At 43.7% G+C, this 27,473-nt stretch overlaps 1 protein-coding gene across 3 annotated transcripts in view; it reads left to right on the top strand.

The window, feature by feature from the left end:
- The window catches only part of LOC118511963 (sex peptide receptor-like), a 28,943-nt gene extending 6,047 nt beyond the window's left edge, over positions 1–22,896 (top strand). For all 3 annotated transcript variants that reach the window (XM_036055687.1, XM_036055688.1, XM_036055690.1), the window contains 3 exons: positions 13,462–14,591; positions 16,721–17,646; positions 21,549–22,896. In XM_036055687.1, the coding sequence (XP_035911580.1) occupies positions 14,431–14,591; positions 16,721–17,646; positions 21,549–21,757 (1,296 nt within the window). In that variant the 5' untranslated portion in view covers positions 13,462–14,430 and the 3' untranslated portion in view covers positions 21,758–22,896. The remainder of the gene's footprint in view (positions 1–13,461; positions 14,592–16,720; positions 17,647–21,548) is intronic.
- The last annotated feature ends 4,577 nt before the right edge of the window (positions 22,897–27,473 follow it).

Raw genomic sequence — 27,473 nt, 5'->3', positions numbered from 1 at the left:
CCTCGGGCGAGTTTGATTGGCCCCGGGAGGATTACACTGTGTTTTATTACCATCAAATGGTGAAATATTGCTCGTTGTTTGCTTTTATATTGGCGTTTTGGGAGATTTCTTTTTTCGGCAGATTCTGCGGGTGTTGAATTGCTGTTTGGAAATTAATTGGGAGCATCCCAATATTGACATGAAGTGCAGATAATAATGAAATATTAATTGTACATATCGAAAGTTTAATTTCCTGTAGTGTTTGCTCTTTGCAATCAGTACAATTTAACCGGAATTTGTACACATTTCTCCTCAGTAGTAAGTCAAACGCTCGAACACCCTTCTAGAACATGGATTTAAAAGACATTCTCCGAAAGGTAGCTTGGAGTTCTGGGTTCATCTGCCTTACAAGTGGCATAACGAAGAAGTCTTATCCGCTTAGCAATCATGTAGATGGATTGCTCGACAAATTTTGCTGCGTAGAATCTCGTAGACTTTTTTCATCGACTTCTCTACTTGCTTCCCTGCTTCGCTAACAGTGATGATGGCAGTGGACGAGCCATATCCACCAAGACAGTACGCTAACATCATAATTCTAATTTGAATTCACTTTAATCTTTGAAGCATGGGTTTCATAGCAAAAGCTACAGAAAGGAGGGTGAAAAATGTAGCTTTGATTGTACTTGGGATATTTACTTTGTATTTCATCTCAAATTCCTCTGCAACACGATTGAAATGAGGAGCTTCAGCATTTCATTTCGACGCTCTGTCGGTGTCCTACGGAACATAGGCATCATTTTTGTGTTATCTAGAATTTATTGTAGTATGTTGAGGTAATTGGCATAAACATCATCTCTAATAGTGAATCAGGGCTTGTCTGATTACCATAACGACCTCGAAGGCCATACCGACCACATAATAGGATACTAGACTTTGTGGTACCACGTTTCCAGATTGTCGGTCTTTTCTACGGGATCTCATCCAACAATTGGAGCTTTTCGATGTACTGGTTAGCACTCCCGAAATCGTATAAAAGTTTTTGCAAGCATGTACATTACGCGAGATGACAACAAAAATTAGACTATCGGATGGGGTAGAATGAACACTGGACATAGACGCAACTGACGAATGCAGCTGAAAAGGTCAAACACATCATCAGCAACAGTGTTAAATTTGCAACATATATATACAAACGGTTAAGGGAATCAAGTAGTAACGAAAGCCTGGCGAAGTATCCTGGCAGGCACGTAAACATCGACGAAATAGAGCTGAGCTGGAAGAGCCCTATGATGAGAATGATAAGCGTAGATGCTCAAAGTGCTCTTGGATTAGCGGTTACCTTAGCATTTATTTACGTATATGATACCCCGTAGTGAGGATCGACTATGCAACTACGTGGTATCAATAAGTGTAGTAAGCCAAAAATAGCAGACAAGACCTAAGGGAAAGAGCTGGTTAGGTCAGAAAAGAGAGAGAGAGAGATGATCCCTGGATCTACAGCTGCTTCAGTGTCTGAGTAGCTGAGGCCCCTATAATTGTGACTCGTTTGTGAGTTGGACCAACAGGATTTTACCTCGCCGATGAGGCACCGAGTGGCCGCTCCTTCCGCTCGTGATCTTGATATGACTTGATTGAGTTGTGCATTGAAGGAGCGCCTCTTGTCTTAGAGAACTCCCAGAACTTTAACACACAGTTGTCTGTTGTCAGTTGTTTTGTTGCGTTAAATACTACTCCAAATACCATAGCACCTACAGGCAACACAATCATCATCCTTTCTCGCTTTGGTAGGTTCACTTGATACGTAGATAGAGCGAGAAAGCATTACAATTTTGTTAGTTAAACAATACGGCATCAGTCCGTCATCATTAATAAATAAATAAACATACGATTTGATTGATTCTACATAAAACAAAAGGGTTAATAATTACAGCACAATTAAATACAATTTTCGGTCTTGACCTTGGTGGTCTCTCTAATGATAAAGATCTGTTAACCAAACACTCCGCATTTTATCTCAGGGTTTTTGATTCCAATCTAATCTGTATCCACATGGCGAGGCAAGGATTTACTGTAAGCTTGGTAATGACTAATCGTATAATAAACCATGCATGCGAACTATGTTATTAGCATCCAAACATGATCAGCAACAGCCAAAAACACATTGTTATTTACATTTTCCATCTAGGTAATTCTCAAGGATTTCCATTATTTATGTTCATGCTCTTCTCGACAACCATCGTAATCAAAATAATTCGTGGCAAAAGTATTCCGGTTCGCTTTTCCAACGAGCCAGTAAAAAGTGAGCCAGTGTACAAGCTATAAGCACCTCACTTCACACCTGTGGCATGGGGTTTACTCCTTCACCCGGTTACGATTGCGTTCACTCATCGTAATGGGGTCGAGCAGTTTGGTTCGTGTTTTTTTAAGCCCCTGGTAGCCATACCTGGTGTTATCACCCGATGTTTCCAGCTCGGAATCCAACTCTTTCCGGTTATGGAGCCACGCTTAATCCAGTGTTTTTTTGCCTGAAGCACTCACACACACCAAAACACCCAACGGTGTTGCAATCGAACGATTCTGGCTGATGGACGTGTCGTAATGGTGTGTCGTCTATGGAAAATGGGAAACTTTATCATCCGCAATTAGCACCCCTTGGCACCGGTTCCCAAATACAGTCCGCATTGTACAAACCCGATGGTTCATCGTCACATGGATAACTATATTGTGCAATGTCGTTATCGATGGAGTGATATCTCACTCTAAGCCTTGCCGTCAGTGGGTTATATGTGAGGCAGTTAGTCTTTTCATATTGGTTGTTTTTGGGATGTTCTGTCAGCCCGGCACGATAAGCGATACCAAAATACGATCCGAATATCAGTCCGAAGCCCGGAGACACTTCCGGCCCGGGGTTTATATTAAATCCAAACCTAATCCTACACACACAAACACGCGGATCCTTATGTTATGGAACAATTGGTCAACATTGTTTTTCTTTTGCCAACGGGTCTCTGAGGCCATGAATCCATTCGATGCTGGTAGGAAGGGTCTGGCAGAATGGGACTACCGAATGGGAATCAACGGGGAATCCTTTTTGAATAGACACATCAAATATTTACAGTCCGCCTAATGGAACGAATGGGGAATATGATGTTTGTCCACCGTTTTTGTGCGTCGCTACAACTGACGATAACGACAAGCAAATTCGTTATTCATTTTCTTTTTGCTGCTGCAAACCCATTCGGGAGCTGAATGAAACAAGGTTAAATCAAAGCTCTCATAATATTATTTCTATCACGATTTCTATTCAACGCTCTTGCGAATCGTGGCAGTGTGAACGGTAATATCAAAGCAGGGAAAAAAGAGTTAACGAGGTGATCGTACAAAAAACGAACCCCCAGAAAACACATACACAAACCGGCAAAAGGTGCAGTTCATCATCCGCGCACAAACGATCACAAACACCAGAATATTCCATTTTCATAACATCGCCAACGGAACGGAAAGATCAAAGCGAGGCTCAAACGGAACACTCACCTACCCCCAATGGCCGCGCTTCATTTCTCCACTAATTTATCACTGAACTCGCAGCAGCCTGAACAATCAATTGAAGCTCGGAGAAGAAAAAAAACCGGCGGCAGGACACGAAATAGCAGCCAGAGCAAATCAAACGAAATAATTTCCATCGCGAATCCTCCGTCCCACTTTGCCCGATCCGAGATCCGGAATGTTGATAAGCAAAAGTTAGGAACGTTGGGGAAATGTGTAATCAAATTCTTCCAACTCGAGTCGGTACACCAAACCGAGCGGTGGAGTAGAAGTAAAAGAAGCGGTGGAGTAGAAAAAAAGACTTTTCTCCCAGTTAGATCATCCCTGCGAAAACGCAGGCCCTGGTTCGTGTGCTTCTTCTATCCGTTTGAAAACATCCGCCAAATATTTTAGTCAGTCTGTGGCTGTGATTGAAAAGGTGTTTTTTTGTTTTGTTGCTTCCTTCTGGTCTTCGAGGACGTCGAAAAGGCACTGACCAAAAAGCCTACCTACGAACGGTGCTTCAGCACAACTTGTTCAGCCCCCGTCGAGTTCTGTTCTGGTGAAGTCTTAAGCTCACCGACCGATAAACAACTACGAGCTTGTTTGCCGAAGCTTCGCCAACCTCTCCGATATCCGGTGAAGCACTACAGTATTGCTAGAGCATTCGAGTAATATTAATCCATTACGCGAGGAGGCTAATGTTTTGCGCGAGTCCTTGCTTCTGCACCGTCCCGCACCTTTTCCCTTTTGTCCGCCGAGAATGGCCGGGGCCGATCCTATTGACGGTCGTGTTATATCATTCTCCAACCCTGCGATGTCCGACTGACTGCCGGTGGTGGTGTCGGGTCTCCATTTGACGAATGGCTCAATGGGTCGAGTTTCGGTACCGGAAATTAAAATAAAAGCTCATGCTCGACCGCATCGACCAAACCCAGGGGGGGTGATGGATTAGGTCCGGCCGTTCGGGCCATAGTTGTGAGTTTTATGTCCTCCCCGTCCCGCGCTCTGTCCATTTACATTTACAAAATGGCGCTATCACCGCCAAAACGGTCAAAGTTTATTTTATGGTTTATGTAATTTCAACTGCGGGACCACAATTTCCTGTGCCCCGAAGCATCATATCTGTGATACACCCTGGTTAGCCTTTTATCCCACGCCCGAAACTTCTGGGCCGACTTTCCCTGTTGCGAGGTGGATTTCGGAGCTTTTAAACGTTTTTCAAACTGGCCAACTTTGTGCGCTGGAGATGAAACGGTGCTGATTTTATACCCCCAAGATGCGGCGAACGAGTTACGAACACCGCCATAATGCTTTTTGGGAAAAAGGCTTCGTGATTTCCGCGAAAATCACGGGCTCCGGGTAAAACCGCCCCGACGGCAGCCGGTCGATCGGTTTCGCATCATTAATCGAGTAGCTTTCGCAGGTCTTGGCCTCCGGAACCGATTCGATTCTTAGGTTATTTTTCGAGCACTTGAAAGCTGGGAAAATGAGCACCTGAACCCCCCCCCCCCCCTGCCCGAAGCCCGAAGCCTCAACTCCAACCATGGCCTCGAAGCACACGGATGTGCAAACAAACTGTTAAGTACACATTCTTCGTACGGTTGCAGCCGCGTTCTTTGCTGAATATGCAAGTGAAGCTAGAGAGAGGGGAGGAGGGGGGGGGAGAGGAACATACACGCACACACACACACACGAGAAACCCACCACAAGCCGGGTATGCCGATGTTTGCCATCCACTGTGATGAAGCCTGAGCCTGCAGGCGACGCGAAAGAATTGGGCTTAAAAGAACCACCGCGAATAGCATACACGCCCTTACGCGGTGCCACATCAGCGGGCCCTTAACCTCGACTCCGTTTTTTGAAGACGAAGCCACCCGCCACGAGATAGTATGCCGGTTTGCCACCTCTTTAAACCGAGCGAGATTTTTGCGGAAAAGCGATAGCGAAAGATTATGTTTGCCGGTACAATGCGGGACGGTGTGGTACGCGTGTGTGTTTGCTCGGCGTCGTCATAGTTGGGCTGGTTGGTGGTGGCTTGAGAAAAATCTTGTTGGGCAATATGTCACAGATAAAGCCATGGTGCCGTGGCCCACCCGAACGCACCACACAATCGTTTGCTAAGCTCAACAAATTAAGCCATCATGGCTGCCACTGTGTCTTATTGGATTTGTCCTGCAATGTACGTTGCGGTGCCACGTTCTTAGCTTAACGAGCTACGGCGGAGCGTTACGTGCGGCGTACACACTTCACTGCATTCTTTAAGGTACCCGGAATGTGTAGGCATTTCGTGAGAAGGTCAGATGATATTATCGTAAACGCTTCGTCTGTTTTTTTGGTTGTTTGCCTTCCAAATGAAAATGCTGATGTGATAATCTTTTATTTGATCGATGAGTGCGGCATTCTGGTCTGGACACTGAAAGCTCACATTCCAAGGAACAACTTAAGCGTCCAGCGATTAGTGCCGGTATTACTAATGATAAGGATGTTAAAGTAAACTGTTTTGTTGTTAGACCGGTCGGACTGTCTATCACAATCCTAAAACTAAGTTATTCCAAGTAGAAAGGCCATAACTATTGATCTAACGTATCATGAATCCTTTTAAATCGTTAAATATATAAGAATTTGAGAGAGTGGATAGAGTAATTCTCTTCTTCTCAAGAAGTCTTTGTCAACAAATGCTTGGATATTTTAACTCAGACTTTCCGAAGTTGGTCAGCTAGTCCTGCTTTCAGTGGATTGTCCTTTTGGACTCCTGGATGTTTATTTTTTTGAGTTAATCTAGAGAAGTTGGCAATACGAAGCGTTGGGTAACAAGGAGTTAGGAGATTTTAAGATAATGTTCAACTCTACATTCCACTATACCAAAACTCTCTATTCTGTTTCAACAAGTCGTTCTTTTTTTTGGGGATGCCTAGTGCAGGTTGAGTGCTTCTGATCACACGACAGGGTATCAAATCCCGTCATTACAGCAAAAAACTGTGTATTTTATGTTTCGTTTATTGAACATTCGTTTGCGTGGGCATCTTGTCGGGAGACAAAAGTTCGGGAATTTGACGTTCAAAGACACACGAACCCAGAATTCCGAACTATACGGCAATATTCATGCGTCGCTAACTGTACGTGACCAGTTTCAGATATGTTATACGCGCTTGCTTCGGGAACGAAGGAAGTGTCCTAACACCGGCCGTTGCTGTTAGTAGAAAGACCATCTGTTAAAGGTCACCACGGCTCGCCTAAATGTTCCAATTATTGGTTCTTGGATCAAAAGTAATACCAGGGATTCGTACTATTTTATACGAAGAAAAAGGACCCATTTTTCACGGTGGAATTATGCTGATCTTGTTAGAAGCGTAAATCACTCGGTAGACTCTTCCAAATGCTCTCCGTTGCTCCCCTGGTCGTAGTTTTATCAGCTTTAATCAAAGCTCAGAGTGAAAATGCCATAAAGATAATGATTCTATCTTTCTTAAATCTCCATTGTAGTAATGCAATTTATCACCTTTATAATGTTTGAACCTTTTATTATAACCACAATTGCTTCACCGGGTTTCAAAAACTGGTGTAAATCTAATCGTATTTATCAAAAGCATATCAAATTATAAAGTGAATCATGTATTGATCTATTAAGAATATAGTGGTTGTTTCCTACTATCCGACACATTTCATCCCTCTAAATGATTCAAGTAATCAAGAACTACTTTGGGAATAGAGTACTTTTGTTGGACTCCGACGATAGAAAGCCATCCAAGTTCGTTTGTAGAATTATGATGCCCTAAGACATTAGCCCTAAGCAATACGGCCAGGCCGTCCCTTATGAATAAAAAAAAGATGATATTCTTATTACTATGCTCAAGTGTATGACAAATGCTCTCAAAAAATCGAGAAGTCGATCTTATAGTTGTCAAATTGGATATCCATTAGACAGTGCAGAGCGCTTGAAACTTAACGTAAGCTTATACTCAAACGATCGCTTTACAGTTGCCAAACGGAAACTCGACTTTCACAAATTTTCATTAGTCTTTCCTTCTTCTTCTTCCTTGGCACTAAAACCGCGAGAGGTTTCGGCCTGCCATTTCTGGCTTTCTGTGACTTGATTTTACCCGTAGCAGATTAGTCAGCCCTGCGTACGGGGAGGCGGTCTGGATGGAATTTGAACCTCGGTCCTGCCGTGCGAAGACCGGGGCCGCTGTCACCTCGGCAAACGGACCGCCCCATCCGTCAGTCCGAAGCTACGAAAAAGATGTCTTGTACTATTACTTTGGGAATTTTAAAACTTCTTTGAATAATTTCTATGATGTATGTTAGCAGTTGCCTATTTTATGAGTATATTTACAACAATTTTACCTATTTATTTGTTTATAGTATTTGTTTATTTTTTAATGAAAATGTTTGAGTAAGTACAATTTTTGTTTGATTTTAACGAAGCTTCTACAATACCACCGGTTGCTTTTTTTGAATGATCTATTCTTTCAACTATGAAGACCAGAAAGATGATCAACAAGAAACAATTGAACGCATTCCACGACACGCACATCTTTTGTGTTTTTTGAAGATGCACACAAACAATACCTTTGCTGTTGATAGTTATGATGCAACTTTCACTTAATTGTAATCAAATGGCATAATTCGTCACGAGTTATATAAAATTAGTTGAAACTGCGACCGCTGTTTTTAACATTTTTATAGACCAGAACGGATCGAAATCATCAATTTCACAGTTAGGGTTGCCCCTCGGCATGGTGGTCGATGCAAATGCACCAGTTTGCACACGGCAGAACCGGGATTCAAATCCCATCTGGACCGTTCCTACAAAGCGGTATCAATAAAAAAAGTAAGCTACAAACGGCAAACATAACCTAAAAGGCCGTTGGGCCAACAAAGAAGAAGAAGAAGGTTGTCTCGCCTTAGCGAAAACAAAAGCTTAACGAAAGTTTAATTTCTTTAACTCGAAGCCAAAATACCAAACCACTCGATACGCGATTGGACCAGATTCGTTTGAGAGTTTATCTGTCCGAGAAGCGTAATCACTGTTAAAATATGTTTAATTTTGTGGACGACTTTACACGAGCCCAGAAAAAGAATAGTATAGAAAAAAGCCCATTATACGGTACAAAACAATACTCTAGCAGTATTGTCTCTAATATTCTAACTTACACTAAGCTTCGTTTCAAGAACTACCGAATCCAACCTAATGCACATGTCGAAATTCCAACACCACGGGCAATTTTGAGCAGCGTCAATTAGATGGAAGCACTGGTTTCTGTTTTGTATTCCGGTTACTTACTCTGAAGTAACTAAACCAACTCGAACCATTGTGGTCTGGTCCGCTGCGATATGAACGCTTGCAGATACACCTCTTGCGATGCGTCTTGCCCTAGTATTGTCCTGACTTCCAGTTAACGAGTGGTTATCCTCGGAAAAGGGTGGCGAACAGTTTCAGACGAATGTTTAACTTTGGACTGTTTTACGAATTTGCATTGCACATCATTATAAGCACAGAAAAGGGCCTCTCTCTCCCTCCGGTACTGACAACGAACAAAAACACTGCCACAATGTACAAACAACCCGTACATACATAATTCACCAAATTATTTAACACTTACCAGCAAGCGTAAACCAGCGTTTGAAGTGTACTGGCACGTGCCGCATCAAGCTACGTTTCTTTAACTTTCCCCTTCGTTCCACGTAAAGGTGGCTTAAAATGTTTGCGCCGAGTTTTAATCGAAAAACAGGGCCACATTATTTGCCCGAGATCGACCACAAAGGTAACTCCTGCTAACTGCTTCTTTGGTGGCAATCGTTATCTTACGAGTTGGTTCCACAACTTCGACACACTCAAATTTGCTGGAGTTTAACGGTCTAAACAATCACTCATTAAGCGTCATTAACGGTGCTGAAAAGTCGCCGCCGAAGTTCGTCAATGTTTCGGTGAATTAATTTAAATTTCACCAAGCAAAAGAAGCGCTAATAAACTCCATGTCATGCTGATGAGTCTATTATTCATGCGACGGTTGGCGGCGCTGATTAAATGGTGGTATTCGGCGTGGAAAAGCGTGCTAAATTATTTGCCCAACGTCGAACGCTTTCTCATTTCCATAGCATCGATGGGGGCGCTATACTGTATTTAGAAGAAAAAAATGGCCATTCGAAAAATGGTGTCCCTCTGTTTCTTCTGCTTTCATTACACGTTCAATGAATTTTCCTAACGATGTACTGTACAGGTGAATGTCGTGCTAAATTGTAGCACCATAACGATGTTGCCAGTGACCGGCCAGTGACGGGAAAACTCGTCCATCCACAGCACTTTGGTTCGAGGACCCTTCATGTCCGTTCGTGGTTGATTGATTTTTGTTTTCACTCTTCCGTTCGCTGTCCAACGGTCCATTTGTGTGAAGCCACAGAAAAACTCCGGAACCGATGGTGCGGAGTCCGTAAAAAATGTCCCGATAAATAGCAAACCGTGTACGCGTTCGGCATCGCCAACGATCGAGCTTGTTGGTGTAAAATGTGCCTTATTCGTGCCACGATGCTGCAGGCAGAAACAATGCGAGTTAATTGGAAATAATTTAATTTTAAACTTTCTCATCATCCCACACGCCCGATCGGAGAATATTCTCTTAATTATGTAAACGGCACCGTAGTTCTAGATTCGGGTTCGCATGCCGCTGAAGACGACACTGATGTGTATTGCTTTTGGCGATAGGACACGGAACTTTGCACCGTTCGCATCCGTCCTCATCCTTCCTGCCTTCCTATTCCCTCCACATGGTTCATTGTACGCTCATCCGGGATAATGCTCGAAGGATTAGCTATTGGACCGGGAGCCATCCCGAGGACCGGCTGCTCGAGATGAAAATAATTGCTGGCGACACCAGGCGCTCCCACTCTTGTTGGTGTATCAGTTTTTGATGAAACTTTTACGAAACCTCCCATAACTCGAGCGTCTGGGTCGGTGTGCGTACCGCGTCTGGCTGCTGCGCTGCCATACTGAAACACTAGACAGTTTTACGGAGCTGCCAAGAAATTGAATTCTCTCGATACGGGGTTACGCCTCGTGATGTGGAAAATATGCATTGCCCTTCCATTACGGAGAATGATTAAGTGCAAATTTGATTTTGCTCGGAAAAAGGAGGAAAAAAAAAGTATGAAAAATCTTCTACCGTTCCCTTCTTGAAGTTCTTCCGTGTGATCTGGCTGATAATCAAGAGCGGTGTACTTGGGATAAAACACATTCCACTTTGGCCGGTGTTCTCAGCTCGGCCAACCGGTTCAAAGTGGAAGCGAGCCCGGAACAGTGAAGTTGCTTAATAGTTGGATGTGAAATCCAACCGGGAAATTCATTTCTCCTGAACGAGAATCAGGGTAATCCCGTTTAGATTAGGCGCGATTGGCTTTTCGTTCGCAAGCTAGCGTTCGTTTCCTTTGTTCACATCATAACTATATCCCTAGTACATACAGAGGGCAAGATTTTTATGGCGACGGACAGAACAACAAAAAACTATCCCCAAAATATATCTTTGAATCTAATCCTTTGGATATATAGCATAGGTAGAACCATTATAGACTATGAAAAAAAATAAGCAATATTTTACCTTTGTAACACAATTTTGTGCTCGTTCAGAAGTAACCATCTATATCATCTGAATCGAAGTCTGTAAAAGTCTGTTACTGTCTGACGATAAGATACTAATATCTCGTTTCCTCAAGATATTAACAGCTTTTTTAAATAACTATTGACATATGATATTTATTTAACATTCCAGCGACCACGTGAGGCCCCCCAAAAGTCGCTTTTTCTTAAGCCGCTTTATTAATCGTGTCTATAAAACATGAGTACGCCACCAATTCTAGGCCGAATGGGTCGTTGACGAGCAACTTTCATGTGGCGCATGGCAGCTCATAGATTTTCCCCCACTCACTCATAGATAAGCTTGCTCCCACTCACCGCCAAACATTGACCGTCGCTCGGAAATGACGAGTGCATTGAAGTTCTCTGTCGTGTCGTCAGACGTATCAGTGCTCTGTATATTATGCATTTCGTGTGTGTCTTCTGGATTGCTGGAGACTGTGGAGCCCATAGTAGACACGATGCCCCTAAACTATGAGCCTTCGGATTTCGCTACTTATTTTTTATCTAAAGTCACGATCGTACCAAGGCAGAAGAACTCATCTACAATAACAGAAACTCTGCTCCGACTCGATCACGGTCAGTCGGGAGAACACCTCGTACAACGCCATAGATATCCGTCCGATTATATCGATGATCGCCATGAGGCCATGGTTTGGAGAGATCGGTTAATGTTGAATCCCATGCTTCTCTATTACATGTTCAATACTCTTGAGTTGCAATGCACACCATCCATTGTGGTCATTAACAACAGTTCCAGAATCCGAGGAAGTCTTTACTCCTACATGGTGTTGGAAAGTTCGGTTCGATCTATGGTATCGTAGGCCGTCTTGAAGTTCACACTGTAAGGTAATATCTGGTGCTCCTTGAATGTATGGAGAGTCTTCGAAAAATTCGAAGAGTTCTTTGCCTGCCTTTTCTGGCTTTTCGTGGCTTGATTTTACCCGTATCTGGATATTCATTCCTGCGTACGGGTGAGACGGTCTGGACGGGATCTGGAAAACCGGCAAATCTCTCTGGTTTCATCTTGAATAACTTTACCATCAGCCTACTCACTACTAGCTGACTTGCTACATATTAGCTGTCTAATGACGGACGGAGACACCTAGTTTATATCTTAATTTTATAAAAAATATGTTTGTTTCTTTAATATCCTCAGTTTTACACTTATTGTTTCTTGTGGCTAAAATGTGCATCTTGTATTTAGATCGAAAAATGTTGTGCATCTCAAGTTTCCCTATGCCTTAGCTATTGAAACGCTTACTGGAAACGGCTCTTCAGAATAACAACCGAGAAATAACATAACATTGCATTCATGAGACGATTTCTCAGTTTATTTTGCTCCTATTGCTACATCACAAAAAAGTCACACAAAAATATTCACACATCGCTAAGGTGAATACAGATTAAACAGTAATGTGTGCGTAATGGATTTCATTACCATTAAACTAAGCAACAAACCATTGAAGGGGGGCCTTTTCTCATTCAAATCCGCATACCACCTAGCAAGATGCGTTGGATGCTGATGGGTTCGTTAGATATTAAAATTGATTCACCTTGCTCACAGGCTGGAATTCGAACGATAATCTAGCTAAGCGTATCGTCATCATCCACATCTTATTCACTTGCCTCATCGAATATTGATATAAAAATGGTGAGAAAGGAAAAAAGCACATCCATTTTCACACATCCGAAAGCCGCCTGTAGACACCGACAGTATACGCCAAAGACTTAGTGAGACTTTCGTTCATTGAAGCTTTCCGATGAGTGTGCAAGGGTGTGTGTGTGTGTGTTTTTGTAGGATTATTATTTTCTTCTTCCCTTCTTTCTTTTGTGTGATCATTTCCTTTCCCGCTAGCGGAAGCAAGTGCGCCCAGGCGGCACAACCTAGCCAATTCCTTTGGCGATAAACAAACTTCCCCGGGTTGCCCTTACGCTTGTGATACGAAATTGATTTACCATCTTATTCCTTCCGGTTGATCGAAATCTTCGGCTAACGTTCATCGCTCTTCACACCGACCCGACATGCAGCGGACACGGACGTTTGCGAGGAGAAGGAAATCGAATCACTCGCATGCGTCACACATCGTGCCAGCTACCACGCTCTACCACGTTGCCAGCCAAAGAATCTTCGTTAGTTTCAGAATTGCAAACAGATTCGGAAGTTTGCTGCGTGCGTGTGATCACATTGTTTAATTTTCATTTCCTGCCTTTCGTTTCTACTTGCGAGAGTGTATTTTGATTTAATGAAATCCTGTTTACAACAACCACTCTAACAGCACCACAGCGACTATTTACATCGGACTCTTTTTTTCCCCCCGTTTCAGGCCAGGCAGTGAGTGCAAATGCGACTGTACTACGTGCCAGTGAAAGACATCGTTCGTACTCTCTGCGCGTACTTGCCGCTTTCTGGAAGGATGTGCCCGACCGTACCACTTTCCTGGTGAACAAAATACCTCCCAAAGGGACGACGCTAACGGCACACATCGAACACGAACCCCGGGAAGGCGTCGAGTATTTGGGAGGAATAATGTGTTCAAGACAGGCCGTGGTACGCGTTCGGGTGGATAAAACGGTCTTCAAATCATACCGAAGAAATCCTTCGTCTGCAAAATCTAGTGTAAAGTGATAAAAGCGAATCGAACGAAGTGTTGGTTGGCCGGAACTTCATGGTGGAACCCATCTCGCCGCTGCTCGACTAGCGGCCATGCTGAACCCAAGAAAGTGAAGCGTGAATGTGTACATGTGAACTCGGGGAAAACGTGGGAGCACAGCACAGAAAATCCATCATGCTGCAGCATCCCGCAATCTACGCCATACCTTCCATCTGTGCGGTCAAGCAAACACGAGCTCGATAATCCATGACCGGAACCAATATTGGAAGCGTGGCGGTGAAATCATGCGAACGATTTGAGTGGGGAAAAAACGGCCCGTGTGAAGGTTTGCCCTCCGCTTCTATCGGACAGTTTCTGAGGCCGACCATTTTCTTCCATTTTTGCCCGCTCGTCGTTCCATCCAGCCCGCTGGTGCCACCACGTAATAAGCTCCAAGCAGTCGTAAAGAGAGCGAGCAAGGCAAATTAAAAAAAAGACACCATCAAAATAAGATATCGTTAGGGTGCCGCCGAGTGGCTACACCACATTGCACCGGGCCAGCGAAAATGCTGCTACCGTGAGCGAAAGTGAGAACACGCCTCCGTGCGTATGTGTTAATGTGTGTGTGTTGTGCGAAGTGGTGCGGTAAGCGTCCGTAAGCCGTGTGGCCAGCCCAAGCGTAATATTAATCAAAACACAACAATGAGCTCGACGGAATTGGGAGAATTTGTAATAAATGTCACCGATGGGCCGGCACACGGTGCGCCCACCGGTGAGGAGGACGGAGCGACCAACATCTCAGCCGCCACCACCACCATGCACCTGCTGTACTGTGGCAAGACGCTCGATGACTTCCACACCAGGTAAGCTCATGGTTACAAGTTTCAGCAACACAAACCACCTCGGTGGGTAGCATAAATCAGAAGCACTTCCCGTTTGCCGGCGACTGCCAAGGGACGCGAGACCTAAACACACCGCCCGCTCAGACAGAGATGACCTTCACTTATTCCATTTATTTCTATTAGCTTACAATCTCTGCCCAAGCTGCCTACCACGGATGATTTATCGCCCCGAAACCAGCACCAGTCCATTGATCGTTTCTTGCATTAATACGCTGATGGATCATTTAGTGTTTGCGGTGCTGGCACTGTGTCTGGTGGCTTATAACGCTTGCGGGATGACGGGGAGGATTCGATTACCTGTCCCATGATGGCACACGTATTTTCGTTACTGTTTATCCCAATTTCATATTGATGAACCATTTTTTATCGGATGGTTTTACTGTCGCACCAGGCGTCTCCATTTCATATACGAGTGACCGGGCGTCTCCATTTAGAGTGAATGACCAGTTGTCTCCATTTTTCAATGCATCACCGAATGCCGTTCAATCGATTTATGTTAAAAATAATTAATGTCTCATCGCGAATTCAATTGATTTCAACTGTGTAAAAATTTGGTTTTTGTTTTCTAAGTATTATGAATAGTACAAATAACAAGTAATAATTTCTATGTTATCTTCTTTCTTATGCCAGTTTTGATTTCGTAATAATTATTTCCACTGGAGACAAGGGATGCTATTAATAAGATTTTCTTTGAAAAATTCTTGTGAATACTTCATTCTTTAAACCTACCTTTGATTATAAGTGTCCATTGTTTAGCCAATCAAAAAAGGAAGCGAGATATGCTCGTAAAATCTTCGGAAAAATAATTTCCCAATAGCTAAGTACCAGCTGTTCAAGCAAACTCGATATCAATCTACTTGAAACGTCTTACAAACTCTTACCACGACCAAAGCGCCTCACAAAAGTAAGCAAAATTTGTTACCATAGTGCTTCAACGCACACGTCAATGCTAACGAGCGACGTATAATTTAGCGAATGTTTTCTTCCACGCCGATGAACGGAAGCAATAAGCAGCACGCTTATTTTATCGTTTGACGAATTATCTAGCAGCAAAATTAGCCGAATATGCTGCGACGGTGCTTTTGCACAAATAAATTGGCAGCCGGTGCGTAATGGTTTTCAATTTCTTCAACGCCAACGCCGCTGTTGAGTGCCACTGGGAGGCACCACACGTCAGGCCAATTATTTTTGCTGGAACCAACTGACTTTGTCTTCAGCGGGCTATCATGTTACAGTGGCATTGGCTACCATCACAATTCAAATTCTTGTTTCTGTTGTATTCTAACAATAGCTTGCTAATTGAATGATTTTGTACTTCGTCAAGTGTCTGCAAACGCTCCTAGGAGCACGTGAATCATGCAGACTGGAGTACGATTCACGGCTAGTACTAGTCTGCCTAGATTTGCTATTGCTGGACTATTTTGAGCAGCTAAACTATCAAGCGCAGGTATATATTTTGCAAAGAGGAAATCATTCGCTCTGAAAGATAAACAGGAGCACAGTTTCATCTCAACATCAAAGCACGTTACCCGCATCAACATTTCAAACAACTCCAACTAGCACAAAATGGCAACGATGCATGATTAAAGTCGTTTTAAAGTTGTTGGCTTGCTTACAATGTTCAATTACTCCATCGTTCGTTCGAATTCCTCATGGGCGCAATGATGACATGTTTATTAATACTAGCAGATGGAAGTTAATGTTGCATCCTGTAGTACCAGTTGTTACTAACAGCACTCCCGAAGGAAATGGGTGTTGATTTAGCTCGTTTAGGTGTCAGTTGGGCGTAAACATGTCAACAAACCAACTAAACATGCATTTCGCCTTCCGCTTATTGACGCATTTTGGGTCAGCGTCGTCAATAACACCTTTGAGGAAGTTCTGCACAACGCAGCAAGGGAAATGCACACACACATTTTTTCCCACTAATGAATATTTATTCTCTTTTTACTTATTCTCTTCCCTTTGCACAAAAAAGATCGTTTGGGACAACAGATTCAGACGAATATTTTTGACAGATGAATTATAAATAGAACGCTAAACACTATTACAAGGAGTCTCTTTCTGTTCTTGGTCATCACTCGTTTCAGCTACGCAAAAGCGCACGGAATCGTCTGCCTGTTGGTGTGCATCTTTGGCAGCATCGCCAACACGCTCAACATTGTGGTGCTGACGCGGCGTGAGATGCGATCACCGACCAACGCCATCCTGACCGGGCTGGCGATCGCCGACCTGCTCGTGATGCTCGACTATATGCCCTACGCAATCAACTCCATCCCGTATCTGCGGCTTTCGCGCGAAGAACGACTCACGTACGGGTGGGCCTGGTACATCATGTTCCACTCGATCTTTGCCCAGATCTGCCACACGATCTCGATCTGGCTCACGGTGACGTTGGCCATCTGGCGTTACATAGCCGTGGCCTACCCGCAGCGCAACCGGCAGTGGTGCGACATGTCCAAGACGCTGGCCGCAATCTTCAGCTCGTACATCGTTTGCCCCTTTCTGGCCGTACCGATCTACCTCTCCTTCAGCATCCAGTCCAACGTGGAGCTGCTCGGTTGCGATGGCAACACACTGACGGTCGATGCCGCTGGGAACGTGACGCAAGGGCGCAATGTCACGCTGTACCGGCTCGGCACGTCACAGCTCGTTCGCGATAATCCCGCGCTGCTGAACGTCAACTTTTGGATCTACAGCGTCGTGTTCAAGCTGATTCCCTGCATCGCCCTAACCATCCTCAGTTTGCGGTTGATCGGTGCCCTGTTGGAGGCGAAACAGCGCCGCAGCCAACTGACCGGTACGGCCACCGGACTGAAGCAGATCGTTGACGGCCGGGTCGTGGATGCCAAGTCCGGCAAGCAAACGGACAAGGAGAAGCAGACGGATAGGACGACGCGCATGCTACTGGCGGTGTTGCTACTGTTCCTCATCACCGAGTTCCCCCAGGGCATACTCGGCTTACTGAGCGCCGTATTGAAAAAGGACTTTTTCTTCAACTGCTACCTCAAACTCGGTGAGTCCCCACACACACACACCCAAACACACGTGGCACCCAGCGAACCGATTCGCCACGCCTCGGGAGAGCATCGGGCTCCTGACGAACCGGGCGAATAAAGAATTCATGCGGCCCCCGTCGTTGTCGGCCTGTTCGTCAACGGCGGATACGAAAAACAATATCTCAGATTGCTACTCCAAATTTCCTGGAAGCGTCCAAAAGTTTGCCTCCCTAACGATACGTACACGGTTCGGTGCGGGACGGGCATAAGTGCACCTTTCGGCTAAACTCCAAGGGACACTTTTACACGTCAATTGCAGAGCGATGTAAAAAATACATCGCCCTGGACGCGCCCAATGCTGTTTGGGGAAACAGTAAACGACCGTCGATTTGTCAGAGCGCACGACGGAATGGCTCGACGACATCTCGAATGCGCCTCGGGACGCATCGCCGTGATGGTGCCGTGGGGGGTGGTGGGAGGCTGGGATAGACCTAGGCCGGTGTTTGACAACTTTGCGAAACAAAATGTCGAGACAAAACGTCCCAAACGACCTCGGCCATTTGTCAACGAGCATCCATTAGGCTGCAGTCCTTTATTAGGTGTAGATCTAACGTCCAAAACATCTTCCACGGCAGCATCGTTCCGTTTCCATAGGATCTGCGTTTTTGCTTACGCCTTTTGTTGGTGTGACCGGGGCCCTACACTCTTTAGCAGATCAACAAACGTTTTATGTTGATATATTGGGCAATTATTTTTGTGTTACACCACCGACCGACCGAAAGACGCAACCGGCCGCTGCCGCCGATGGAAATTGATCATTTTTTGAGTTATTTCGGCCCCTTCTTAAGCCACGGAGGGTAAGGTCTGGCTAAGGGGAAGCAGCGAGCAAACCCGACTTTCATGAGCGCAAGAATGATTAGCGCAAGATTTATGCATAAATACAAGGTAGCAGCTGTTAAACAACGCTGTGTGTATCATATTTACGTAAACAAACGCATCGGAAACGGATCGAAGCACATCATTGACCGTCGGTGTGTGGCTGTTTGTCGGTGTGTGGCAACCGTTTAACATTCCGGACCAAACCCCTACGAAGCATCCCTGCGGGCAACATACGTCTGCTTTTTTTGCGTTACAACGCAATCGAAACATTGCGCTTTTAATGGTAGCTCTAGGGGATGTTGGAGCTGCCAAGCTAGTGGAAACTTTATGCTCACTTACTCAATTTCATGGTTGATTGATTTGATGATCGATCGATAAAATTGTATCTCATTATCGAAATCTCCCTGATTCGCTCTTAAGCGAGCTAGTAAAACTGTCTTTAGTATGAAAAATAGTTTAAATTGTCATTAAAGTGTGTTGATGCTACAATTAAGGGAGAGACCAGAATTGTAACTAATAAATTAGTAGACCAACAGCAACTAGAACGCAATGAAAGGCAAATCTACCGCAGACCCAGCTCATTTTGAAGAGAAATGACGCTCTTCTCTTTGTTTGGCAAATTAACCACAGTTTTTTTTGTTTCATGGTTTTGAATGGTGATCGCTTTTTCAACTATTAATTGGTGTACGTGTTCTTTATACCTGATTTGCTGTAAAGGTAATTAATGCTGTGATTTTTATACCATTCCTCCGTAGGGAGAACTGACTAGGCAACTACATGATAAGCCAAGAAAAAGAAGAATGTCATGTTACTTACTTACCGCAGCAACAATCCTTGATACCGGTTATGGTCCAGGGCCGTCGTTTGTCAATCCAATATCCATTATTATTATTCTGGCGGACGCATCAACGGCATCAATCCATCTCTGATAGAACCTACTACGCCCTCTTTGTCCATCTGGATGTTCAAATCATACTTTCAGAACTGGGTTGTTTGGAGCCATTTTCATGACATGACCAACCTACTGGAGCCTGACGAGTCTAATTCGCTGCACGATGGTGAGATCATCGTACAGCTCGTCAATGTAACGACTCTTCCATTGTCCTTCCACGCATTCGTGGCTAAAAAGCCTTCTGAGCATTTTTCTCTCGAAACGGGCTAAGAGAGTTTCATCAATTTTGGACAATGTCCATGTCACAGACGCGCATGTGAGAACTGGGCTTATAAATGTTCTTTTCAGTTCCAGCTTCGTCCGTCGTGACAGGTATTCAGAGTGGAGAAGTTTCCTCAGGCTGTAGTATGACCGGTTGGCTTTTTTAAGCTTTATAAGAAGCAGCGTAAATTGTTCACAAAATCCTTGTCTGTCCTTAGTCTTTCGGTCGTTAGTCTTTCTCGCTTCCTGGTCTAACGACCTCCTAGGACTTACCTGCCATGTCTGGTTTGCTAGACTTAGTTGATACCACGTAGTTGAAGAGGAAAGCCATCACAATGGGGGTACAATCAGGATGGGATTTAGACCCCTGTCGGAGCATAGAAAAACTTCAATTTCAAGTGATAGTAACATCACATCTTGCCTAACATAACATTTTTCCAAGTTTCTACTTGATCCTCGTTTAAATCGATTTTGGGTGAACCACGCGTCACAAGGTCTCGCTTTACTACCGACAGATTCTTGCCTCATTATTTTCAATAGTTTGGTGAACTGTTAGAAGCAGTACAGATATAATAGAGACTGATAAACTATATAATGACAAATCTGACTCATACATTACATATGAAGACCATGTATCTTTTCTCAAAAAAAAAAAACTCCAACCTCTAAAACGTCTACAATCTTCGTATTTTTTTAGTAATCCTCGTAAAAACACAAAGAAACACATAGAAAAACACATAGAAGACATAGAAACAAATTTATTAAATTTGGAAACCATAAGTCAACAAGATCAAAAGAGAGGTTAAATAAATTTCTCCTTAGTGTTTTGCTTAAGTAAAAAAATCGCTGTAAGCTCTTTTAACCATCAACCACCAATCGATAACTACATCAAAAAGCACAAGACAATATGCTCCACTTTCATCCCAAAACATTTTATCTACTTATCTACACTTTTAAAATTAACTGTTCCTGCATTAACTCTAGAATTTCATGTAGAATTGGCCAACCATTTTTAAAAGCTTAGTATTACAAACGTCGTTTTATTTTTACAGTAGAGAAACTGGAAGAGATGTATAAATGTCATGTACTAGTATTTTGACATGAATAGCATGGCACGTCTATTTAAAGTTCCTATCTGTTAATTAAGTATTAACGAACACTTGGAAAGAATTTGCTTGATTTGGGTTTATAAAAATATCTATATAAAAATGTATTGAGAAATCGTAAAAACTGTGGGATGAGTATGAAAATATTTGAAAAATAATAAAATAATCGTCCAAAAACTTCGGGATGTGTTCATTTCGACACGACTTAATAGTGCTACTAGTAGGACATGAGGATCAAAAAAAACTTTTATATATTCAATAAGTAACCTATCAAGTCACGAATAAAATAACAAAAATCCTTGGAACTTCCTTGCAACTAGCTCTCTAGGAAATTAAACATTTAAAAAATGTGCTCGATGTTTGCTCCCAGTGTTATTTGAGAATCTGAGATCAATTCTGCTGTGCAGAATGGTACCTCCACTACTAAACTTTCAAAACTGTCTAGATTGTTAGTTTGATGCTCGATATTTTGCTGGTGCATCATGGATGTTCATGGCGTCATACTCATGTAATACTGATTGTAATTAAGGTTCACGTTGTACCAAAAATTAGCGACCCTAAGACAGTGAGGATTACAAAGTGCTTTTGTGTTAACGACCACTTATAATCCTCTCTCACCTTATCATTCAAAAGTGATCCACAAAAGGGATGGACTATTGTCTCGTGGATGCAGCACGCGTCCATCGCCCATTAGCTTAAAAGCTTCTTCATTTACAGCTCACAACGGTCGGCGTGCCAACAACGAAACCAACTAACTGGCAATGCAATTCTCTCGTTCCAGGTGACGTGATGGACGTACTGGCGTTGGTCAATTCCGCGATTAACTTCATACTCTACTGCTCGATGAGCCGCCAGTTCCGCAGCACGTTCAACGATTTGTTCCGGCCGCGCATCCTCGACCGCTGGATGGCGGTGCCGCAGGGCGAGGACGAGCGGGCGGGCCGCGGCCACCACCAGGACGGAGCGACAACGCAGATTACTCAGATATAGCGCACGCCGGGACGTCCTAACAGTAATTGCCACGGTTGCTTTGGGCAGTTTGCGACCGCACTGGCGGGAGTTCTCATTAGCAATCGGCAAACATCGAGCCGTGACGACTGTGCAATGCTCTAGCGACGTCCCACCTACACTGCTCCGGTGCACTTACACACTTGTGCACCCTTTTTTTCTCTCTCTATCCCTCTCTGGTCTGCTCTGGTAGCTGCTCTGCTGGACCTACCTAACTAACGCACTTATGCCGGGCTCGGACAAGTCCGTCTAATTACTGTGTCGCGGTGAGCAGTCCCGTGGCGTTAGGATCGCTTCGCATACACTACTGTTTGGCGATGACGGCCGTTACTATTAGCAGATAATGAACACTAGACACACACACACACACGCTGGGCACAATATGGAACCGAACCATCGAAAGGAATGGATTTTCTAATCAAACGTGTACGCCGCTTTCCGTTACTACCGCTTGTCGCGCATACGCAGGTTTGATTATTTAAACGAGCCGTTACGAACGAACCGGCTGCGGTTTGCTGCAACAACCTACCCACTATAGAGTATTTACATGTCGTTCGGTCCATGGGGTTGTAGTTGTAAAGAGGCACAGAATAATTTAAAAAAAGGAAATCTTCCCCCACCCCCCCCCACCCCCCCCCCCCCCCCGCAGAGAGACAACAAAAGTGATTGGCAAAGTCAGATTCGCAAAACCCGCTCCGGGAGTCGGGGCTTGTTTCAGGGCTTTGCTGTTTTAGTAGAGGTACGGCTGCTGTTGAACGGTCACCGCCCGCCGTGAACCGAAAACCGCAACGAGCAGAGTGATACGTGTCGTTCGTTCTAAATTCTAAATAAGCAAATGTTGTACAAAACGCTCTTGTCAGTGGGTGAAGCTGCTTAAAGTATTGCTACGGGGTTGTGTTTTGATCGTGTTTGGTTTAACCCCGTGAAGGTCGTCGCTTCACTGGCAGGAAACGCGTGGCGCGATCTTGACGACGTGCGAGTGCTAAAGCTGTAGCGCAAAACTATCGTTAAGTAGAGTTGAAGTACGTGTAATATATTTTTATGTTACGTATATATTTGTCAGAGATTAAAACCTAACCGCGTTGCGTTGATAAATAAATGCCTTTGAAATTAAATTTTCACTTCACGGCTTTCTAGGGCTCCTAAAATGCTAGGGTCATAAAATGCTAGGTAAGTACGACAATGCACAATTTTGCACTTAAATTATCAATATAAGATCGCCAATACAATTTTTATTTAACCTCGGTGTAATAAAATAATTCAAACACTTTTGTTTTTGATGACCACATCTCTCGCCAACTCTCGAGAGCGGCATTCATAAAATATAGCAATTCAATGCGCGACCATCAAATCCAACGATGAATCGTTGATTCTCGAGCGGGCGAGTAAAAACTTTCCGGGCCGAGAACTCATAAAACATAAAACTTGCCATAAACAGCATTCCAGCAGCAGCAGCAGCAGCAACCCCACAGGTCAAGTATTGTTTGCCTGCCGCCTGCTCGCGCTGAACCATCGGAAAAGGAAAACTTTTACCATTGCACGCAATTGATCCTGCTGGCTGCTTCGTCCGATAGGAGCTTCGATTCTCCGGTATCCGTTTGGCACCTGATCTGTCCCGGTGTCCGCAATTGCAGATGCTTTTATTGTGGAACTTTTCAGAGGAGTATAAAGAAAGAAAAAAAATCATCGAAGAGCGTACCGAGTTGATCCGAGTGTTTGTGATGGTGATATAGATTGTGCTGTCCTTCGATTGACGTCGGTAAAAATATATAATTCCAAAAGCTGTGTGTATTGTAGCTGGGGTGGGATATACATTTCACACTGCCATGGGGAAGTTTTACTATTTTATATCAACTCTTTAACCTTAAGCATGCTGTACGTAAATGGTTTATCTTAAGCTTCTGGTTCAAATTTATTGTATTCTCCAAGGATTGGAGTTGACTATTTATAATTTTTTAATTAATGTTAACTTTTAATTTCTTTGTAAAAGGAAAAGGCATGACACTACTACTAGACACTTGAAAGACAGTAATAATCCCTCCATTGATTAAAATTATCGTGCTGTCTTACTTCGGGCATGGGTATGGGCAATGAAATGTCAATGTTGGAAAGGATCAAACTATTTCGTGTCTACTGATAGGCAATATTCAGCACAAAGAATAGTTTGTCTCATTAGCGTTTAGAGCAGACTAAAATAGATATTATAGGGTGGTCCGTTGCTAATCTTCACACGGAAGGACCAGGGTTCGAATCCTATCCAGACCGCATCCCCGTACAAAGGGCAGACTACTTTGGGTAAAATTAGGTCACAGAAAGCCAGAAATGGCAGGCCGAGACCTCTCGAGGTTGTAGTGCCAAGGATTGTAGGTGCCAGATTTCGTTTACTTATTTCTGCACTCAACGCCTCTATCCCTAAGTGCTGGACCAGGTCCTGGTGAACGGTGTTTAGTTGATAAATGACTTAGCCCTATAACTCTAAATTTGGATTTATTCAAACGTTTTACATCGACTCCATATGTTAAACGTACTGTTCGTGCCTTCTTTGATCCACTGTGTTTGGAAGCGCTGTGCTGCGTTCGTTGGTCAGGCCAATGCTGGAGTATTGCTCAGTAATCTGGTCACCATTGAATCGGATTCTCGTAGGAGTCTTTGAGGCCTTACCTTGGGTAAGGGGACTCTCAAAGCTCTTGAAAGGAATTGGACGTCAGATTTTGAGTTGCGTCAAGTCTCAGCCCAGAACCAACTCTCTCGTGGGCTGGGAAAGACAGCTTAATTTCTAAGTTTATGGTTAGTTCATTCGCCTTAAATTAGATTAAAACTTTTTTACGTTATTGAGTAACTTCTTGGTTGACAGCAAGAGCATAGGGCTTTGTTGTAAACAAAAGAATCAAGTTACTTATGAAATTTTCCTAAGGGGTAGTTTTGGTTTGAGTCGTTTCCCTTTATTCTATTCGTCAACCTGCTGATATTCATTTATTTATTTATTTATATCTTATTGTCCGCCAATGATGGTTCAACAATTTTCTTTAACACTTAAAGGAAAAACGAGGATGACAGTAGGATTAGATGGCAAGGAAAGAGACTTCACGAAGACGGACACGAAAACGAGACAAGGGGACATTATAGTCGAACAAGTGATAGCACTTGTTGAAAGCCGATAAAGCTCGTAGTAGATGATCATTCGAACCGTAGCGGGTGTGGCGGGATGGGATATAAAGGGGAGGTCTATCGCGGAGGCGATGGGAAGGAGCATAAAGGGGGATGGCAGACAGGAGAGAAGGGTTGATGTCCCTTCATTTAACAGGAGACCTGCAATGATGCTAGAACGGATATGGATATGCCTATCCTCAATGGTTTCTAGCCCAAGAAGACGGCAACGGACTGGATAGGGAGGGAGACCAAGATGGTAACCGTTAAGGAAGCGCCGAACAGCTACACGAATGAACTTACGCTGAACGCTCTCCAGTCTGGCCATCGCAGTGGAGCCTGGGGGAGACCAGACTACAGCCGCGTATTCCAAGGAGGATCGCACCCAACAGCAGTACAGGGACTTCAAGCTGAGGGGATCGCGGATTTCGGACGATAGCCTAATGATCAGACCCAGTGATTTATTAGTCTTGCTTATTACATAAACAACGTGGGAACTGAAGGACAGCGTTTCGTCGAGCCACACACCTAGATCCTTTACAGAGGATACACGACGTATTACTGTATCACAGAGGGTGTAGCTAAACGGGAAACGAGAACGAGAACGAGAAAACGAGATCAAACAACACTGAATGATATTATCATTAATTGATTTGCTTGTTTCGGGGCGATCGGACGCGTTGCGATCGATTGCTACGCTCGCATAAAATGTGTCGTTATGATTATGTCTGTTTTGTTCTATTGGTTTGCGATGGTTCGGAGTGGATAAAGTTTTACGCTTAGTTGCTGACCGCTGTCTGCACCGTGCGATGTTTGGTGCATTGGCTGGTTTGGTTTTGTATTGCATTGCGCAACTCGCTTAGCCGAGTGCGCTAGTCGGTTTTTAAGAGTTCTTATTACAACGGGTGTTTGGTCAAATCTGCTAAATATGCGGTTCTTGGTGGGGTATAGGATACTTAAGTTTAAACAGTTATTGCATAAGGTTGTGGTGTGATTGACCGTTCCTTTGCACGTGTTTATGAAATGTATGTTTTTCATGAGGTGTTTTTCAGATGTATAGCAGGGATCCTACAAACTGCTACGGGTCACAGAAGCCAGAAATAGCAGGCCGCGCGACCTCTCGAGGTTGCGGTACCACCAGAAGAAGAAAGACCTGTTATTTTTGGAGGGAGTAGTCGCCTGGGGTGCTTGGAGTGATGTATAGCTTAAACAGACGCGGTTTTTCTCACTTTAACTCCAATTAAACTGTTTGCTTGCGCGATCGAAATTGAAAGTGTGTATCGCTTGATCTAGCCATTGTTGTTGGCACCCAACACCTATTTAGTTTGCTCTACTTTTCCCTATGAACTAGGCCGCTCGCAACTATTCGACCGCTAGCTGCACGTTGAAATCGCACGATCGGCCGATTTCTTAATCTCTTGTTCGACTGTATAGGTGCTCCTTCTCTATTCTCCTAGATCCCTTTCAACGTTCTTAACAGTTAGTCCTCCTTCAGCGTTCCCTAGGCATCGTACTTCTAGTCTCATGTATCCTCTCTGCAGTGACAAACTCCTTCTAAACCCCTCCGAAATTTGTTATAAAGAAACGAAGCATATTGTAAGGGTGCAACACAGAAATGATAATCATATTAATCTGAAGACCTGCACACGGTTACTAAGCAATGGTAATAAGCATGCTAATAGTAGCAAAGTTCTGATAGGTTATCCCGGCCATCGAATGGCCTGTCTAGTCTTATTTATACCACGCAGATTGATAGTCAGTCCTTACCATGGGGGAACGGCCTTGATTGGATTTAAATCCCGATCCTGCCGTTAACGAATGGACAGAGTTTTGGTTTTGTGAAAACGCTCCTCTTATTGAATCAATCAAAAAATCGTTACTGAGTTTCTCTTTGCTATTCTGAAGTAAATGTATTCAAAACACATTAGACAAAAAAAGACCTATGCAAAAGCTCTATATACACCTGAGCCTGGACCAGAAGCCACTCGTCATGGTAAGAGAAAACTGAAAACAACTTCTTAAACATTCTGTTTCTCCCATAAGAAAGGATGTACTTTCAAGTTTAGCTACGCATACATAGCAAGGCTTTCTCATGCAAAACCACTCTTTTACTTGTTAAACTTGCCAAGAAGGAATAGAAAAATTAGGATTTTGTGTTGTAAATAAGCATATAGCCTTCAGATTTGATGATCATTGCAGGAATTCGGTCCCCTTTTTTATTGTTTGTAAGTAGGGAACATAAATTGAAAAGTTCCCATCTAGATCGTTCTGCCGCAGTCGTTCCTTACAGGTCGTCAAGCAAAGAAGAAGAATGTAATGGACATTATTGAAAGAATTATGTCCTCAGTTCACGAAAGGCGACACTAACCGGAAAATATAATCCCTTAAAGCAAATATTAATTATTGTAGTTTCGGATAAGAAGCTTGCAACAGACTTGGGTTCCTTCTGATTCCAACGAACGTATCCTTACGCATTACCCAGCAGTCAAATGTCGTAGTGAAAGTTGCTACAGTGCGCTTAACATATTTTATCCACGCACAACACGTAATT

The sequence above is a fragment of the Anopheles stephensi genome, chromosome 3 (genome assembly GCF_013141755.1).
Source record: "Anopheles stephensi strain Indian chromosome 3, UCI_ANSTEP_V1.0, whole genome shotgun sequence".
NCBI classification, from domain to species: domain Eukaryota; kingdom Metazoa; phylum Arthropoda; class Insecta; order Diptera; family Culicidae; genus Anopheles; species Anopheles stephensi.
Note: the sequence above shows the minus strand (reverse complement) of the source record. Positions and strands in the feature narration are given on the sequence as shown.